The following is a 19,053-nucleotide window of genomic DNA, read 5'->3' on the forward strand; positions in this document are numbered from 1 at the left end:
AACCCCATTGCAAATAGTCATCCAAGAAAACTTTCCAGTTTTCCATTGTATTTGCTAATTTGTTTTCTACTGTTTTTTATTTTGGATTATTTTTGTAAGTTGTAATTGTTCCAGTTTGAGTTACTCAAACATTTCAAGTAAAGTCCGTTTTTTAAAAGCACAGGGGAAAAAAAAGGAAACAACACTTAGAGCAGAAGGCCATCGGTCATCACTAGTCATTGCAGTGTTTCAGGTGTCTGTACTTGTGAGCTAGTAACTAGTCTACGTAGTCTACTGTTTGGTACCAGGGCTTCTTTTTGGGATGCCTAGATTTTGCTGTAGTACAAATGAGCTGAAGAGTAGGCAGGCATGCTTTGTGAAGAAATACACTGACACACAAATCGCCCAGTATAGTAAAGAGCATTTCACAGAGTCATAGAATGGTTTGGGTTGGAAGGGACCTTTAAATATCATCTAGTCCAACCCCCCCGCCATGGGCAGGGACATCTTTCACTAGATCAAGTTGTTCAAAGCCCCGTCCAACCTGACTTTGAACACTTCCAATGATGGGGTATCCACAACTTCTCTGGGCAACCTGTTCCAGTGTCTCACCACCCTCATCGTAAAGAATTTCTTCCTTATGTCCAATGTAAACCTACCCTCTTTCAGTTTAAAACTGTTACCCCTTATCCCTTATCCTACCGCTACAGGCCTTGGTAAAAAGTCTCCCTCCATCTTCCTTATAAGCCCCCTTTATATATTGAAAAGCCACAATAAGGTTTCCCCAGAGACTTCTCTTCTTCAGGCTGAACAACCCCAACTCTCTCAGCCTTTCCTCATTGGAGAGGTGTTCCAGCCCTCTAATCATTCACGTGGCCCTCTTCTAGACCCACTCCAACAGATCCATGTCTCTTGTGCTGGGGACCCCAGAGCTGGGTGAAATACTCCAGATGGGGTCTCATGAGAGCAGAGTAGAGGGAGAGAATCACCTCCTTCAACCTCCTGGTCATGCTTTTTATGCAGCCCGGGATACGACTGGCTTTCTGGGCTGCAAGTGCACATTGCTGGCTCACGTCCAATTTTTTATCCACCCGTATCCCCAAGTGCTTCTCCGCAGAACTGCTCTAGATCAATTCACCACCCAGCTTGTACCGATACTGGTGATTGTCCCAACCCAGGTGCAGGACCTTGCACTTGGCTTTGTTGAACTTCATGAGGTTCACATTGGCCCACTCGTCAAGCCTGTCAAGGTCCCTCTGGATGGCATCCCATTTGTCAGTGGCATACATGCTAGTGAAAAAAGATTTGTGATAGACAACAAGCTAACTTTTAGTGGTATTAAATCCATCTCCAAGATGGTACCCTAAAGTAATTTCTATCAGATAACAAAACATGTTTTGTCTACATACTCTCCCAAATTGCACATACAAAGGTGTTCCTTCCAGTGACAGAATTAAAGTTCTTGTCCCCTTCCCAGGAAATAAAATACCAAATGCTGACATACTTTTCATGGTAACAATTGTACCTGCCCATTACAGCTAGGTTCTGCAGAGGCTGAAATATCAGATTTCAGGATCGGCCAGTACAGGAGATAGTGTATTGAAGGGCAGCAGTAAGGTACCTGGAAGTTATTGTAGTATCTGCATCAAAGCAGTATATAGACAGGGTCTGTTGCTGGAATTACAGATCTACCCCAGGTATGGCAGCTTTAATTGCAGAAACTTAGTGTTGTGCTGCAGTGGCAGGCTCTGAAGGGTAACATAAAAATTGCTATACAATGAATGACATGAGGCAGCGCTTTGAAAATTCTCTTATAACCAATAATGAAATGATATAGTTGTTCTAAAAACCTGTTTAAGGCTTGATGGAAATTGAGATGCAAAACTCACTGTAAGAAATTTAACAGACTGAGAAGTTTGCAGTCTATTTTCATGCTTTTGCTGTCAATCCATTAGCAGATTTCAAAACACTGGCTTACGTTATATTGCTGGCACATATAAACACCTGCCCTTACTGAATTTTTACTTTTGAGGGGTTGCAAAATCCGATACGTGCCACAGAGCTCTTCTGCCAATGCAGATCGTGCCCTAAGCACAGATGCGATACACTGCTTGATGGTTCAGCATGTTAGATCCAAAACTAGGTAATGATGTCATTAATTCTGAAGGCCTCTTAGTGCCAGAATTGTCATTTCAGATTTCAATAGGCTCTTTTTATTATTTAAGTTATCCCAGAAGTCTGAAATAATAGAACAGTGATGCCAAATGAATGAGTAAATAGCTGATACTAATGGTAAAAGCAGTTAATGTTACTATCAATTAATGTATTGCTTTCCATTTATTCTTGCATAGAGAGGCTTCTCTTTGGCTTTTAATATTTCATGGAGCTGATGTGAACAAAATGTTACTTACATTTTCTTTAAAAATTATGAATACCACTGAAAAAAAGCCTATCTACTACTACAGATGTAAATACTGTAGTTACGACTCATTCATAAGTTTCCAAAGTAATCCATTATTAGTTTATAACCTAAAAATCTAGAAGTTTCACAAATTCAAATAACATTCCTGAGCAGTAGATTCTGTGTTTTGGTCTCTGATTAAGCTGACAGGTGTAAAATCTCATACAGTCAGTCATGTCTCTGGTGCAGCTGTAAATGCTGAAGAGTGCAAGTTATTCCAGCTAAGATCAACATTAATTTACACTCAAATATCTTTCCCAGCCCACCCTTTCTGTTCACGTAATGCAGTTATTTTGTGCTAATTCCACCACTTTGAGGCAAACCATTTTTTTTCCTCACTGGGCTCTTCCAATGCAAAACCCAGAAGATAAACTGAAGAGAACATAATAGTCACCTTTAAAAAAATTCTCTCCTTGTTGATTTGGGTACCAGCTTAAACCATAAATCTCAGATTTGCATTATTCAGGTTGGTGTTTTAAGTGGATTAGTTTCTGAAAATGATATACCTTTTATTTTAGGAAAGCTAGGCGAAACTAAGTGTCATCCTTACATGCCATTTTGCAGGACGGGAGCATGTTAGCCAATCCTCACATAAGTACAAAGATTTGAAACCGCAGCGTAAGCATCTTAACAGTGTGCATGGTAGGTAGTTTCCATCAACCTCTTCAGCCTAGGTTCAATTTTATAATGAGTTTACAATGTTACCAGTGCAGTTGTCTGGTATCTTGAGAGCCATCATGCAGTTTGTGCTGATGTGGTTACGTGTGACTGCTGTGACTGTAGTTTAAATTTTAAGAAAATATGCATGCACATGTATTTTGAACCGATCTGTTTGTGCGGGGTTTTTTGTAGGAATCATACTAAAACATTGCTACAGGGAGAAAAATTAAGAAGTGTCTTTCATTCATTTTGTTTTAAAAGCACGAAAGGAGTGCTTGAAGTTGGTTCCCAAAATGTTTGAGTTTCACGGTCTCAGGAGATTTCTACTGTTTCAGTGTGGTTACAATAAGGCCTCTATCTGAATTTCATCCAGTTCAATGGTCTAATGAAACTTTAAAGAAAGGGGGAGGGGATTATTCCCTTTACTTGTTGCAGTATCACTTTTATTTTTCTGTGTTTTAAAGTAAAATTTGACTGCTATTAGTTGTATTTTTAAAGTTTGTCTTTAGATGTGGTCAAGAAGCTGGGTGATTCTGTAGTGGACTAAAGCGGTCTTTATGTGTGCTGTTAAAGCATGAGGATTTAATGAGGATTTTAAAAAATGTAAATGAGCAGCTTAACAAAAGAAACAATGAGGTATTGAAGGAATGGAGTGTTTGTTTTATTTTTTTTTTCCCAAGATCCTTGTCCAGTCAGAACAGGGCAGTCCAGGCACTTTCTGAACGTTACCTGCAGTACTATATGCAGTCGGGAGATGATAGTTCTTACATGTTCACTGACAGCAGAGTACAGACTGCTGACATGAGTACAGAGCTCAGCTGAAATATTACTGCCACAGGAAAGATCAGCTATATCTAAGCAAATGATCCTTTCTGAACTGTAGAAAATCACTTCAATCAATCAGTTGAAAGATCTCCTCTTTTTCTTCTGCATATTTGTGTAACTTGCATTGCGAATGTAAGTATGGATACACAGGGGAATAACACCTTCCCTAACATTGGTAGGCAAGGGGGAGAGCCAATTGTAGCAGCAGTTATAACTCAATTAAGAGGTTTTCTAAGAATTTTCTCTGACTGAAAAGTTTAAAAATACAAGTCAAATATTTCAATTCATTTATTGGAACAAAATGTGTATATTTGTCTTAAAGGTGTGTTTACAAGTCCAAAACTCCTATTATGGGCTTGGTCAAATGAATAAAGCATAAATCAAGCCATAATTACCTACAAATAAGGGTTGACAAACGGAACAAAAAAGACAGTGGAAACATACACTGACTGTTTTTGTTCCATCACGTTAATAAATTCAGACAGAAATTTGAATACAAGCAACCTCTGACTCCCAAACTAAGACGACTGACTAACAAAACTAATGTCTCTTTCCTGACTCTAATCTCCACTAGGTTGGTGTTTAACAAAGCAAATGTAATGACTAACAGAAGTATCTTCCACAAAAAATCATAAAGCAAACAGGGTTTTTTTCCAATTGTTCCATTACATTGTGAATTCATACATCTTTCCTTACCATAGGAAGGTAGGAAAAATAGAGAGGAAAAAAGTTTTGAATGGCTGTAAATTTTTAGTTTATAATCAAAACCACACTCAAGCATCTATGCTAATGTATTATTTCATGTACTGGGAAAGAGTCTGTAATTTTAAATACAACATTGTATATTAAGAAAAAAACCTGAATACTGTTTGATTGATTCCAATTCAGTCTTTTTTTTTTTCCTTCTCTTTTTAGTTAAGTACTGTGAAAAAATAATTTTAAAAACTTGCCAACAATAAAAATGCTTTTACTAAGGCATTAAATCAGCAGTGTGGTAATACAGCTTTTATGTATAAACTTCATATGGTCATGCAAAGGGTTAAGCTATGTGATTTCAGGATAAAAGGTTTCCTGAGTTGACTATTATTCCTATGGTCTGCCAACAACTTTGCAATAAATGGAATGATTTTTATGGGAATGTGGTTATTCACAGCAAGACTACAGTTGGTGTCAGTATGAAAAATTCTTCTTTAGTAGATTCTCTCAGCAGGGATAACAGATCTGAAAGAAAGGCAAAAAGTAGTTACAGAGAACTCTGACTGGTGCTGGTGACAAATTATGTTTACAAAATGATGGGGTAACCCATTGAAAAAGAAGAAATCAGAACAACAGTAAATCAGAGTCTTGCTCCTCTAAGTACTGCTGTTCCAAAACAAGTTACTTGTGATTGTGTGTATCGTTTAATAGCTCCCATTTCTCTTGTCCATAAAGCAAGTGAGACTTCTAGGCTTTGAGTTGCAGGGGTGTGAAATAATGCTTCAGAAATCAGTAAAATTACTGCAAAGTTATACCATTGTCCTGGAGATAACATAAAATATTGGTAGGTATGAATTAAAATAATTCAGGAGAAAGGAGAAAATTTTTCTCCTTTGATTAGATTTTAATATTATAATTATTAGTTATAATTATGTTTATAATTTTTGTTATTTCTTAGTATCACTTGTCTTTTTTACTTCTTTATGTTTTTTTGAAATAATATTATTAGAAGGAAAGTATGATGGAGAATGCATTAATATATTAATGAACTTAGTTGGTACTAACAGTTATTGCATTTAGGTTCGGTTTGTGATAAGCTTTCAGAATGCTTAAAAGATTAAACCATTGATTAAGTCTGCAGCACTGCCGTTAGAGCTGGTGTTATCTTCCATTTGAGATGAGGAGTAAAGTTACATAGAATTTCATGATTCTCCCCAAACCATACAGCAACTTTAAGGGGTTTAATTGTTCGATCATTCATAAAGAAAGTTGTTGGAGGATGGAGGGGTTTGTTACTATTTTGGTTGGGATTTTTTTTTTTTTTAAGCAATAGGTAGCAGCTGTTTAAGAGGTAAACACGGCAGCTTTGAGTGCTTCCTGCTCTTTGTTTCTCTCATGCACAATTACCGCAGTTCTATTTAAAACATTTCATTTGTGAACTTGTCTCAGAGCATTGCAAGGCCTCGGTGTAGCATTATGGCATGAATTTCCTTTGTTGTGCTGGGATCACCAATGATGTACCAGCAAGGAAGAAAATCAACCTAGCTGTGCCAATGTCAGGGAAAAAAAAAAAAATTATCCAGTACAGAGCAACAGCGTTGTTGATAGGTGGAGGTTAACCTCTCTTGAGGTAAAGGGGTGGGTTTACTGACCGAAAAGTAAATATTGACTAAGATGATGCCAAAGAAAATAAATTTCTTAAGAACATTACATTTCACATTCCACATTTCTCAAACCAGAAAAATAGCATGTGCATTCTTTAATATTCTAAGAAATATTTCTTCACTAGAAATATTTAAAAACCAATCTATGATAGAAATTCTTTTTGTTTGAAAATAGTTTTCAAAAGAGTGTGATAGTTAAAGATGCAGCTGAAAGCAGAATCAGCTCTTGGTGATTGTTGAATGTAATCATTCATATTGGTCATGTGAATCTTTATTGCTGGTTATACAAAAATTGAGAATATAACAGTCCAGCTTTTCATAAAGTGATGGGTTTTGCCAGATGACCTTCATTTAGCAATGAACAATGGGCAGAAGTTCATGTTCAGACCACTAGGTCTGGTTCTACTGCTGTGAGAAATAGCTGTTTTCCTTGAGGCACCTAATCTGATTTTGGCAGTTAGTCTGATTTGGCTGTGATCGGAGGATGGATCCTGGAAAGTCTTAGCGAACCTTTGGCCCTTTACTTCCTAATTGGTTAGCTGGATGTTGAATAAGAAACAACTGTAGTCACTTATTACAAAAACAGGCAGAAAGGACCGTAGAACATACTGAAAATAGATTTCTGGGCCATCAAACTCAAAAAAAGAAGCAATTACAGGAAAGGCTGTTGAATAAGCCTTATTCCTGGTGAGATGCAAGGGATGGTTTCAGGGAGAGGAAAACTTCGGACAGAGCTGGCTGAATTATCTCCCTTCCACCCCCAAATACCATAAGGATGGCAGCTGAACTAATCCCTGGTCACCCAGGGTAGAGTCATCCAGAGCCCTACAGAGGAGTATCTATTAGAAAATGCCTTTCCTCATTTGGCTGAAATAAGAGTGCACTTCCTCCTGATGTTTGTAATGTCTGTAACGGGAACCTCCCGACCGGACTGTGGCTAGGTATGCTTTATGAGGAGCCCGTGATTCAACTTCTGATAGTCCACCTTCAGCAACAGAGAGTTCTGGGAAGGCCGAATGTGATTATTCCAAAAGCTTCAGTAGAGTTTTTTTTTTACAGCACTACATTTATTTGTAGATGTAAACCTAATTTTTAAGGTACTTTAAGTCCTATGAAGAGTAGGAGAGTTCACTTTCTAACAAACCCGTCAACAAATGTAGACTCCCTTCCAGCAGGCATCGCAGCAGTTATCTTAGCACATTCAGACTGAGACCCAAAGCCCATCTATTTGCATTTAGTTTTCTGCAGTAGCAATCCAGGAACAGCTCAGTTTCGCTGTAGGAAGGAAGGAAAGAAAGGAAATGAAATACAAATCATGGTAAGGAATTTTCCCTGATATGTATATGAGGGAATGACTAGAAATAGTTTCGTCGTCTACATGATACTACAACCATGGGTGACTTGCAGAAGGCTCGTGAAGTTCCACTTCATGAATGTGGGACTACATTACACCGCACATGTAGCTGTAGGTAAATGAACAGAAAAGCAAAGTCTTTATTCATAGGCAGAACTGCCATGAATATGGCTTTTGCTGGTGTGTGCAAAACCCAGCTAAAAGCTTTGACCCATCCGACATGCATGTTGCCTGGTTGTTGTGGAATGTGCTGCTGTGGTTCATGAGTGTAAGAGCTATGAAAAATAGCAAATACCTCCTTAGCTTACTTGAGAAGATCATTCCTATAGGCGTATGCAACTTATTAACCACTTAACTTCTTTCATGTGGCCAGTGATGAGTACCTTCATACTAGGTGCCACTGAAAATAGACCCTATATGATTTCCTTTCTCAAGAAAATCAGATGGAGTGGTCTTTGCACACATACAGCTCAGCTGAAATACACAGGAGCCTACCAAGCTCGTAGCATCACTTCACCACTTTATTTACCTTCCTGTTGCTTCTCCCTTTCTCTAAATGTAAGGCTGTAAGGTGGCACAAAAACTCTTGCCTATCCAGCTGGCACTCCTAGAGCTCTGGCGAAGCAGACAGTCGTCCTCTGCTCCAGCTGGACAAGGCAGCAGTGCCTCAGCTCACTCCCTACTTCTGCCACTGAGCAGCGGCATAGGGGTCAACATCTGCCCCACAACATTGAGGGGGGAAGAAAAGGAAGGAGAAAAATGCAAAGTGTTGTGCAAAGGTCTTCAGACTGCCCATAGGAGCAAAAGTTTTAGCTGTCTGTACTGGCAAGGTTAGCAGAGAGAATTTTAATCCTTGTCCCATTAGCAGATAATTACAAGGATGGGAGACTCGCTAGCCCAAAGCATTGTTACTTTCACTGAAACACGTGCATTTAGGAGTTGATCAACAGCACCAAGGCACAGCAAGTTTAAATGAATTGGTTGCTCAGGACTGAAAGAGAGACCTTACATCTTTCTGTGAAAATTTCCATGTGAACCACAAAAGCACTCTCATTTCCTGAGATACGAGACATTGTTTTCAGGCTTTTATGGAAAAATCATTCTTTTCATCAGTTTAATTTTGCAATTGTTTAAAATTTAAATATATTTGAACAACCTGTAGTATATAGTTTCAATAAAATGTATATGTTCCTAAAAGTATACTTTCAAGTTAATACGTTTGGGAATAATTCATGACATGCTGACCAGGTTCATGGCTTTTGTTACTCCTTTAAACACATTCATATTTTATTTTCACTGGCTTTCATTAGTCATAGAATTTTTTTCTTTTTACAAAAGTATATATCCGCAGATAACATGAATCATGTCGTAAAGAAGGTATTTACAATGTGAAGTGCTGAACTTTTAAAATAAAGTGAATTTGACATTTTGAACTTAACACTGTCCTTTCCAGGAGTGACACAGACTCTAAACAGATAAACTTGAGTCGTATTTAGCCGTTTCTATCTATGGGTGAAACTCTTTCTGACACCCTCCTCTTCCCTTCTCTTTTCCTGCAAAATATACAGAAATAGAATAACAAATTATTTTGTCAGAGTTGTAGCAAGAATTGATTGTTAGAGAGGCATTCCAAAACACTTCCCTGCATGAGATCATACATTACAGAAATAGAATAGTTTTATGTTTTATCTTGTCTGAACAACTGGAATGTAATGAGCATATTCGGAACGATAGGGAGTATCTCTGAACTGGAACCCGAGCAACAAATCTACATCTTAAAGCAAGCGAGAAAGCTCTGGGGTTTGGAGGACTGCACTTATTGTGGTTGTCCTGAGCTCTGCTGACTCTCTGCTAGAGGTATGATTTTACATTTTGGTCTTCCTTTTCAATAGAAAGATTTCATTGTATCGAGTAATGTATACCGAGACGCTATCAGTTCTTGAAATATCTGCTTCATGACACCGAAGAGGTAGAGAGAACTAGCAAAATAGTTTTCTTTTGCTGTGGGAATGTAACTGTCATGTTACAGTTGCTATGTAGATACTTCTCTAGGTCATGTTTTATTTTAAATTGGATTCTTCCAGTTACAAGGTGCAGCTGAAATGAAAATGTAAACCTTGATTTTAGCGTAGCTACTTCAGTAAACACAAGTTGCAGAATAAGATCTGTATTTATTTTGGAACAAACACTGTTTACTTTAGAGTATCGTATTTAATCCAAATGCACTTGTTCGTGTGAGCGAGCAAAATAGGATTTTAATCACTTTTTCTATTAGAAAAGAATGGTATCCATTGTGCTTTCTAAAAGGGTTACGTGTTCGGTGCGGGAAAGCACTCCTAAGTCATTGGCTCTGGAAATGAGTTTGTTAAATAATTTTAGTTCTTAGTCCTCAGTGTTTATAATAACTAATCATTTATATAGCTAATAGCGTTGTTTATTTTTTTGTTTTGACGTGCTATTTTAACACTAAAAGGTGGGGTTTGGGTTTTTGTTGTGATTTTTTTTTTTTACACTATAAGCTTCTCTTTATAGTCTTAAGTTTAAAATGGGGGTGTTTTGAAAGCCTTCACAGCCTGATTTAATTCCTTGACTGTTCATCCACAAATTGTCAGACAGAATGAAGTGGATTTCAAGAACTCTCTTTGTTCTTCATATCCTGTGCCTGACCCACAGGTAATCTGCACCTTTTTTCTTCAGCGCCAAATAATTGTGGTGGGAAAGAAGAGAAAATGTTCGGGTCACAAAGTGCAGGCTAGACAGAGATGACAGGTCCTGCCAATTGAGTGCCAGGATTGAGAACCTGCGAACCGTAGTCTCTGCTTTTTCACATGGATTCGCGCTGTACGTTAACAGGCTCTCCGTGATGATGGGTTAGGAAGTTCAGCACTTCAGCCTTTATTGCCTCGGCTTGAAAGGAAGTGCAGAGGTTTTTGTATATTTAGCAAGTACAGTAGAGGAGCATTTGGCACAGACCATACACATACATATGGGATATAGGTGTGTTGTTCTATGTCATGTCAATTTTCTAACCTGTATGCATACTAGAGATTTTGCTATCCTTCTAGTCAAGTGAAAAACAGAGATTTACTTGGCAAGTTTAATGACTACTATTAAATAATGTTGGGATCCTTGCATGTTATTTTTCTAAAATTAGAATAGAGACTAGTTGGAGCAATCTGCTTTTTATTTTGTAGGAAGATAATCACAGCTGTAAGTAAAAGGGTGTAGAAACCAACAGATTTATAAAGAAAAATAGTTATTCACAAACTAGCTTTGGAATATGCAATTGTTGCTTGGAAAAACATTCCTTGACAATCTGTAAGCCTATGTTTCCCAAAGAAGCATGTTGTGATGGCTTATAGAAGTGATGAGTATTTGTGGAGCAGATAATAATCTGAAAGGGTATATATCTTAAAGGGTATATATCTCATTTCTGGAAAAGACATAAACAGAGATACTGCTGTCATAAAAAGCTGCATAAAAACACAGCAGTGTACACTAGAGGATTTTTTTTTTAATTAAGTTTTTTTCAGATACATCACATTTATAAAAGATTGCAGCTTTAACTTGTTTTGCCAGATCTGTTCTCACATGTACATGACCAAATTTCTCTACTGTTCAGTAGGGAAAATGAAGCAGTGGATATAATTGCGTAATGACAGATATGAGAGGAACAGAGAATCTCAGCAATCATTTCCTGCGAGTTGGCCAGCTTCCAAGCTGTCTCAATGGGCACGCTGATGTAAAGACAAAATGAAAATAGCTTGTTCTGAAGGGTGGTTGTTGGGTTTTTTTTTTTTTCCCCTCTCTCATTTGACTTTGCAGACTAAGGTATTGAAACAATTAGTTGACAGTGTGGTGTTAGTTTTCTCACGGTAAATTAAGAAGATTAACCAAATGCGGAAATGTATTTTAGCTATAATCAGCAGATTTGGGACTGTAATACTTCGGCATCCTCTGAGGTTATGTTCATAATATTATTCACGTTATTCTTTTTCATAATGTGCAAACTTGTCCAGAGTTATCTTACACTCAGTGTTTATTCAAAGGCAGCAGAATTATTAGATTTCTTTTTGTTAGTTTTGTAACACAGAAATGTAGATGATCAGCATGCTAGCCGTTACATCACTCCACTTGGCATGTAGTATTGGCACAGATAAGAGGAACTCTTGTAACAGCCTTAATCTCTTTTTTTTATTATTATTAATTTTTCTACAGTAAATTGAGTAGTGAGGCATATTTTACATAATTACGGCAGAAGTGCACAACTTGACGGGTGGTAGCGAAGGAGCAAAGTAATGTAAATATTTGCAGAACATTTCTGCCATAACTTAATGCTTTGCATATGAATCTTTATAAAGATCCTAAGTTAGTTTAAAGGAATGATTCCAAAAGACTACGTAAGTCCAGGCATTTTAAGAGCTGTGAATGATGACTGTGGAGCATCTCTGGGAGTTTTTGGCTCATCATACAAAAACAGAAAAGAGAAGGAGGAAAAGTTAGCAGGAAGGAGTTAGCAAATGCTTTGGGAATGGAGGAGGGAGAAGACACAAGCTTTCCATGTACAAATCTTAAGCTAGACTCATCTAGTCATTCATTTTCGATTGTTGTTTTTCTTTGGCTTACTGCATTTCACTGGAGACATAGTTTCACTTAGCAAATGATTGCAGGCAGTTTTACGGAGCTCCTGCAAGCACGTATCTGCTGCTGCTTCAAGCCCCAAAGCAGAGCTGATGGAAGGGAACGTACAAACAAGTCTGAGTTACTCCGTGCAACGTCTGTTGGTTTAATTGAGCTGCTGCAGGAGATTTGTTTCAAGCTAAGCTACCAGTTGTGGCACTGAAAGGTCTGAGGGACACAAACACATGGATCCGTGCAAGCCACCTGTGCGAGAGGACAGCGAAGGACAGCATGGACAGTAACTTCTTAAACTACTATAGGTAGATTTGCTAAGTTACACATGCTGATACTCCCATTTTCCCTTAGGCTAATTGGTAAGTCCACAGACAAACCCCAATATCGCCATTAACATCGTAGCTTTGAGCATGCTTTGAGCATGTTACTAATGTTTTATATCACCTATCTAGCGTCCTCCCTCATCCAAACTTGCATTTTAAAGGTATATAGGAAATGTCTCCCTTCTCTCCCTTGACAAGAGCTTTTGCTGGGGTGTCCCTCCTACAGGTTTTTAAAGCCTCCTGCATTTCACAGCTTGCTGTCTTTTGTGCTGCTGTTCCTGAACTGAAAAAACTTCCTCTCTCCCTTTGCAGAAGATGAATTTTCTCTCTGCCTTGAATTCTTTCTTAAAATGTAATTCTCCATGAAGCCTTTTGAACAAACCTCCCCAGCTTCCAGATGGCACTTACTTGATGTAGTTCTGGGGGTGCTGCCTTGCACAGCTGCCAGGCTGTTGCCAGGAGGACCAGTCCCGCTCCCACCGCCCAGCCCCCCTCTCCTGCCGTTTCCCACAGCGGCCGTCAAGCTCGTGTGCTGATCGCACAGAAAACCAACCAAGAAAAAACAACCGCTCCAGGTTTCTGACCAACTTGCCCTATGATAGCTGGCCGCGGCTGCAAGGGATCTGCAGCAGAGATCTGAATCAGAGCAGTGTCGCTTCCCTAGTCTAAATTACCCTTTGTGAATACCTGCCCTATTCCGCGTCTGCCCCTCACACACAGAACATGCGTGTGGCACCATGAATAAGGTCTTTTAAAGTTTCTGTATGTTTTAGTAGCCCAAATCTCATTTTCAAATGAGAATTAAGCACTTTGGCAACAGTTTCATTAAAATCAGTGCAGTTTAGAAGACCTATGTGAGAATAGGGTTTAGACGCCCAAGATGCTTTGCCCTTCTGAAAGTATTATCCCTGAACTATGCCAAGTGCATTTTGCTTTCCAGGGATTGATCCCAAAGTGCAGAGCTGCATCTCAGCCTGTCTGACTGAAATCCAAACCTTCAGTGCAAACATGTCATCACTTGTAGTCCCTCATGAAGATTTCAAACTGGATACACTGAAGTTGCAAGGTCAACACCTTTAGGAGCAAAACACAGCTTGCTGCATAATCTTTATACATAATCCACAGGATATTTTGCTGCTTACTTGCCAATTCAGCCTATTTTAAAAGAGAATCCAACAATTTTAATGTTCTGCTTTGGAGCTGACTGCTAAACTGATTCTATCATAATAAAATACATCTGCATAAATAACATGTATTTATAGTGTTTCTGCAGGGACTTTCAATATTAAGTTTAGATACCACTTTGCCAGAGAAATTAGAGGGAGAATACTAGTACTGTATTTCCTATGAAGATTTTACAAAAGTGTCAAATATATGTGTAAAAGTTTGAAATGGTAAGCCTGCAAACAAACCAGTATTCTTTTTTTTCTGAATGGCTGTTTAGCTCTAAGTTGGCTCCAATCACAGAAGTTTTTTGGGGAAGTACTTGAGGATTTTGAGTCTTTGTATTTTTATTAAAATATATCTTTGCAAAAATGTACTGGTTGGAAGCGCATACTTTATTTGTTGGTCAGTGTCAAACTTGATTTTAGCATATCCCTGATTATGGTGCATATTGAGTAAACCGCTATTTTAAAATGTTGAATGTGTGCGTGCTTGCTTATAACTAATCAGGGGACTGAACGGTGTCTCAGATAGTCTTTGCTCACGAACAAAATGCTCCACACAAAGCAAGCAGGTGAAAACAAATACAAAGTGTTCTGAAGGAAGGTTGGACCAGATCAATTAATGGTAGGCAGGTAATCGGCTTCTTTGAAGAGGTGTTCCTAAATAACTTTACTGCTAAAAGAGCAATTGCTAAATGAGTGTTTTCCCTTCCCATGTTCAGGGGTTGAAAAATGCACCCATCACTCATTAGCCCAAAGTCCGAGTCAGCATGAAAAAATACCTGGCAGTCAAAGCTCACATTTAGCCTCAAAGCTGCGTCCTGCCACTCAACAGGAACAAAACAGTCGTGCACTGTTTGTGACCTTCCTTTACTTGTAACGTAGTGTCAATCACATTGGTCTTTAATCCTTTCCAAATTATAACATGTATCTGTTGTGCTTTAATTTTGCTTTATTCCCTTCCTGACTTGACTTTTTTCTTCTTTTATTCCTGACAAAAGAGGACACTATCTCTCTCCATTACATTCAGTATTTCACCTGAAATTTGTGATGTTCGTGACCTTTTCTTCACTTTGCTTACTTTCCTGACACTGTTTCTATACCTTTACCCCACCAATTTTTAGTCTCTGATTTCTTTTCTGGGTTTTTCTCTCCAAAATCCCTCTTTCTTTCGATACCATGATTTCTATTTCTAATGTATCATTTCAGTTCTCACTTTCTACCTACCAAGCAGATGGTTAGACAAAACAGGAGAATGTCTGTGATGTCCCAGGGCTTGTGATGGTCCCAAGACCTTGCAGCATAAATTAAAATTCCAAGTCCTCAGGTCCTCTCTAACTATGGGATCTAAGATGTAGTGGTGTCAACTTTCCTGCCTCTATCTTTTGCCCAAGAGAGCTGAATTTGGACGTCTGTTGAGTTACTCCTTCTTTCAACCGCTCCTGTGAGAAGCTGATCTTCTACTCCTTCCTTTAGTTTTGCGGTTACTAAAAAAACTGTTTCTTTTTCCCAGATTTCTATTTTGAATCCTCTTCCCCAGCAGCTTGTTCCAGTTGTCATTCATAGTTTCCAAGCTGGGGGAGGAGGCTATTGGCTTGATAATTTTCACTGCTACATTGACAACTCAGCTTGAGTTTTCTGTCCACGAGAAGTCACTGAGCGGTGGAAGAGTAACTACAATGGGAAACTTGCGGATTCAGGAGGGTGTCCCTTCATTAGCTTATGCTCAGTTCATATTTGAATCGTTAACTTCGTAGGCATTTGGATGGACAGTTTCTTTCAGTTTTAAACAAAAAAACTTAATTTCTGTGAATTTGGTAACTTGCTGAAGAAGCTTCCGGCTTTTTTTTAGCCAAGTTGATTTTCAAAGCCTGGCAACATATGTTCACACTTGTAGTTTCAGCTGTGTCTGTACATCTAATACATTTTGTCTGCCTGAGGAGGAAATCCACTGTATGGTGGTTAAATATGAGCAAACGTAGTATTGTCTTTCCTGTACTGGTTGTTGCTCTTACCTCTCGCTCTAGCACAAGCTACCTATGCGTAAAATGCAAAAGAGTACGTATTACAGTAAGAATAAGTATATGTTGTACAAGTGCAAAAGACCACACCTTGTTCTTCAAAGCGTTTGAAAAGTTTCTGAGGTATTTTTCTTAGACCTATGTTTTTAAAAATCTAGAATCCACAGCCATCATGTGAGGCCAAATAGACTTCTTCAGCTTTTTTCTTATCTGAGGTTGTTGACCTCAGGAGAGGAGGAGAAGGTTACAGGGTCAAAGTCTTTTCCTCCTTGGAGCTTGCTGCTTGCTGGGAGAGGGTTGGCTGGAAAATAGATGTTTTAGAAAAAGGGTTGAGGGTCATGATTTTAATTCTGTTAGGGAACAGCTGGTTTGAGTTTCTTTCCACTTCTATCTTCCCTCCCTTCCTCACAAATCCATGGAGAGAGAAAAATTTGTTCAGAGGAAAGCAGTAACACAAAAATAAAGGATTGCAGTATTTTCATGTTTAAAATAGATCATGTTTGTTATAGGACTTCACATTAAGAGAAAGAAGAGGAAATTATTAAAATAATTGAAATCCATTATTGTTTCAAGCATTGAATTGAGATTGATCTAGAGTGCCAGAGGTTTGTTTTCCTACCAAAAATTAAATTGTTAATAGTAATGTTCTAATTTTTTTTGGCGGATAAACAATATGCATTACGATTTTTAATTGAGTGATGGACAAAGCTAATTATGCATGTGCCGTGTTAGTTTGCATACCAGTCGCTGAAGAAAGATGGTTTGATTTGGCTATTTCTCTTCAGATTTTCTTCATCTTTGCATGCTGCTTTCATGCACTAAGACCAAACAGAGAGAAGGAAACTCACAACTCTCAAATGAATGGCAAACTAGGAACAGATTTTTCGTCTGCGCTCCTCTGAAACACTGGCCTCAGGCTGTGTTGGTGTGTGGCTCAACAGCAATCAGAGGTCATAATTTCATTGGCGGTTAGCATCAGGTTTAATTTTTCTAATATGTTACATTTACCAAAATGTCTGGTTTCAGTTACACTTATGCACTGACTGAATCAGCTTTGAGCAGCATGATGTTTTAAGGTACCTGAAAGGCTACAAGAACGTTTATGGAACACATATGCTAATTGTTTTTAACCACTTTCCTTTTTAAACACAAAAATGTGTTTTTGGAAAGCCATTTAACAGTAGTAGCTAATGATGGTGTGCATTTATTCTAAGAAATGAGCACAAGGAATAGGTAAAATAGTTGTTTTAACAAGACTGCCATCTACTGATTTCCACAATTAAAAATGTCCCTGATGAGTAGATTGTTCATAGTTTTTTATAGCTTTATTTTCGAGATTTGCAAGATCAAGAAAACTATAAAGTCTTTCTGTTGCCTTAGGAATGTGACCAGGTGCACATTGACGATGTGTCTTCAGACGACAACGGTCAAGATTTAAGGTACAAGAGAACTGAACAAGATAAAACGTTGCTTTGCAAGCTCCTTCCTGGGAAAGCAACGACCTGCTGTAACGCTTACAGTAGCCCGCTGTCTTTTTAGCTCTCTTAGCCTTTGCAACCCAGCAAAGTGAGTAGCTGGTGGTTGAATGTAGCCTGTTGCCTTTTGTTAATCTGGGGGGTTTCTTCTCTCTGGCTAGCACCTATAACTTTGGAACAGATGGCTTTCCCGCAGCCGCCACCAGTGCGAATTTGTGCCTCGCGACGGGGGTGCGCGGAGGAGTGGACTGGATGCGAAAATTGGCTTTCCGCTACAGACGAGTAAAAGAAATATACAATACCTACAAAAATAATGTTGGAGGCAAGTGACTCTGAAGTATATAACAAATATAGACAAGAAGTAGTAAAAAGGAAGAACTTTTGGGTTCTGTTCCTTTCTTAACGCGGTAGTGTTCAGTGAGCTGTTTAGTTTGCGGTGTCTCTGAGGTAATGAAAGCAAAGAAGGAAAATGACAGAACGTTACTTAATTTCAGTGCAGACGTGCCCTTATCTACTCCACAGGTCTTCTTGGTCCAGCAAAAAGAGAGCCTTGGTTACAACTAAGAGCAGAAATTGAAGCTTTGACGGACTCTTGGTTAACACTTGCACTGAAAGCACTCACCCTTATTCATTCAAGGTGAGTACGAAGAGTACGGGGTAGTTAGGAAACTTTCGGATGTCTGCTGATGATCTAGAAGAGGCTGCCTGGTCTGGTGGGCAAAATGCTGAACCTGGAGGACCTTCTTCTCATTCCTTGTTCTGGTCTGACTATGCCACTCTGTACCTTGCTCTCCTGTAAGGTGGAAAAAAACCCGCTTTCTTTGTAAGTGGCAATAATAATGGTGAGGGGTTCTGATGGGAGGGATAAGGTTTTCCTTGTTCTGTTTTGTTTTGTTAAAAAAAGGATGTTTGCATTTTCTCTTCCATAGGACAAATTGTGTGAACATTCTCGTAACAACTACTCAGCTAATTCCAGCTCTGGCGAAAGTCTTGTTGTATGGACTAGGGGTTGTATTTCCCATAGAGAATATTTACAGTGCAACTAAAATAGGTGAGCTATTTTTATAATGTTGTGATACATTTGAAGCTGTAATTCTAAATAAAAAGACATTGTAGTCTATATTTATTTCTTACATGCATTCACTGTAGCAAATATAGAGATTCGTAATACCTGATCTCATGAAACACTTTTCATGCTAAAGCATCCTAAAAGTGCTTTTCCAACGTTTGTCATGATCCAGCACAGAAAGCTTCATATAGCTCTATTAACACAGCTGCAGCCTCTGTGAGGAGGAAATATAATTGCTTTTTTGTCATCATTTCTCAAAACTGTGAGGCTATGTAGCAGTTGAGAAGGCTTTTTAGTAGGCTGTGAGTACAGAATGCTGAAGTCTCCCCAGATTAGCAGAAGAAATTCTGTAAAGGTAAGCCTTGGCTGCATTTGTTTTCATGGGCTCTGGAGCAAATTTTGGTAAACAGTTTACCAGAAGCAAGAATGTTTTGCTGCAGAATGTAATTATTTAAGTTCATTCATACTGACTGTAATAAGCTTCAGCCGGGCAAATGTTTATTTCTGTTTTCTGGTTCAATATAAAAGATATTATTCTGAGTATGTACTTCTACATAGGACCAGATGGCAACGGTGCTTGTAGTTTTTAATGTGATTATGACATATCTGTTCTGTCTCAGATTCCCTCAAAATTGTGGGCTACATGAAAACATTTTTCATGTGTTCTTAAGTATCTATAATACAGGAAGCTCAAATGGCCAAGAAAAAATGGTGGGTTAGTTTTG

At 38.5% G+C, this 19,053-nt stretch overlaps 1 protein-coding gene across 11 annotated transcripts in view; it reads left to right on the forward strand.

Annotated features, from left to right (window-relative positions):
- The window catches only part of EYA1 (EYA transcriptional coactivator and phosphatase 1), a 98,074-nt gene that overhangs the window by 67,206 nt on the left and 11,815 nt on the right, over positions 1–19,053 (forward strand). For all 11 annotated transcript variants that reach the window (XM_076329556.1, XM_076329554.1, XM_076329558.1 and 8 more), the window contains 4 exons: positions 17,165–17,223; positions 17,421–17,581; positions 17,782–17,896; positions 18,189–18,310. In XM_076329556.1, coding sequence (XP_076185671.1) covers positions 17,165–17,223; positions 17,421–17,581; positions 17,782–17,896; positions 18,189–18,310 — 457 coding nt within the window. The remainder of the gene's footprint in view (positions 1–17,164; positions 17,224–17,420; positions 17,582–17,781; positions 17,897–18,188; positions 18,311–19,053) is intronic.

Source organism: Aptenodytes patagonicus, chromosome 2 (assembly GCF_965638725.1).
Source record: "Aptenodytes patagonicus chromosome 2, bAptPat1.pri.cur, whole genome shotgun sequence".
Taxonomy (NCBI): domain Eukaryota; kingdom Metazoa; phylum Chordata; class Aves; order Sphenisciformes; family Spheniscidae; genus Aptenodytes; species Aptenodytes patagonicus.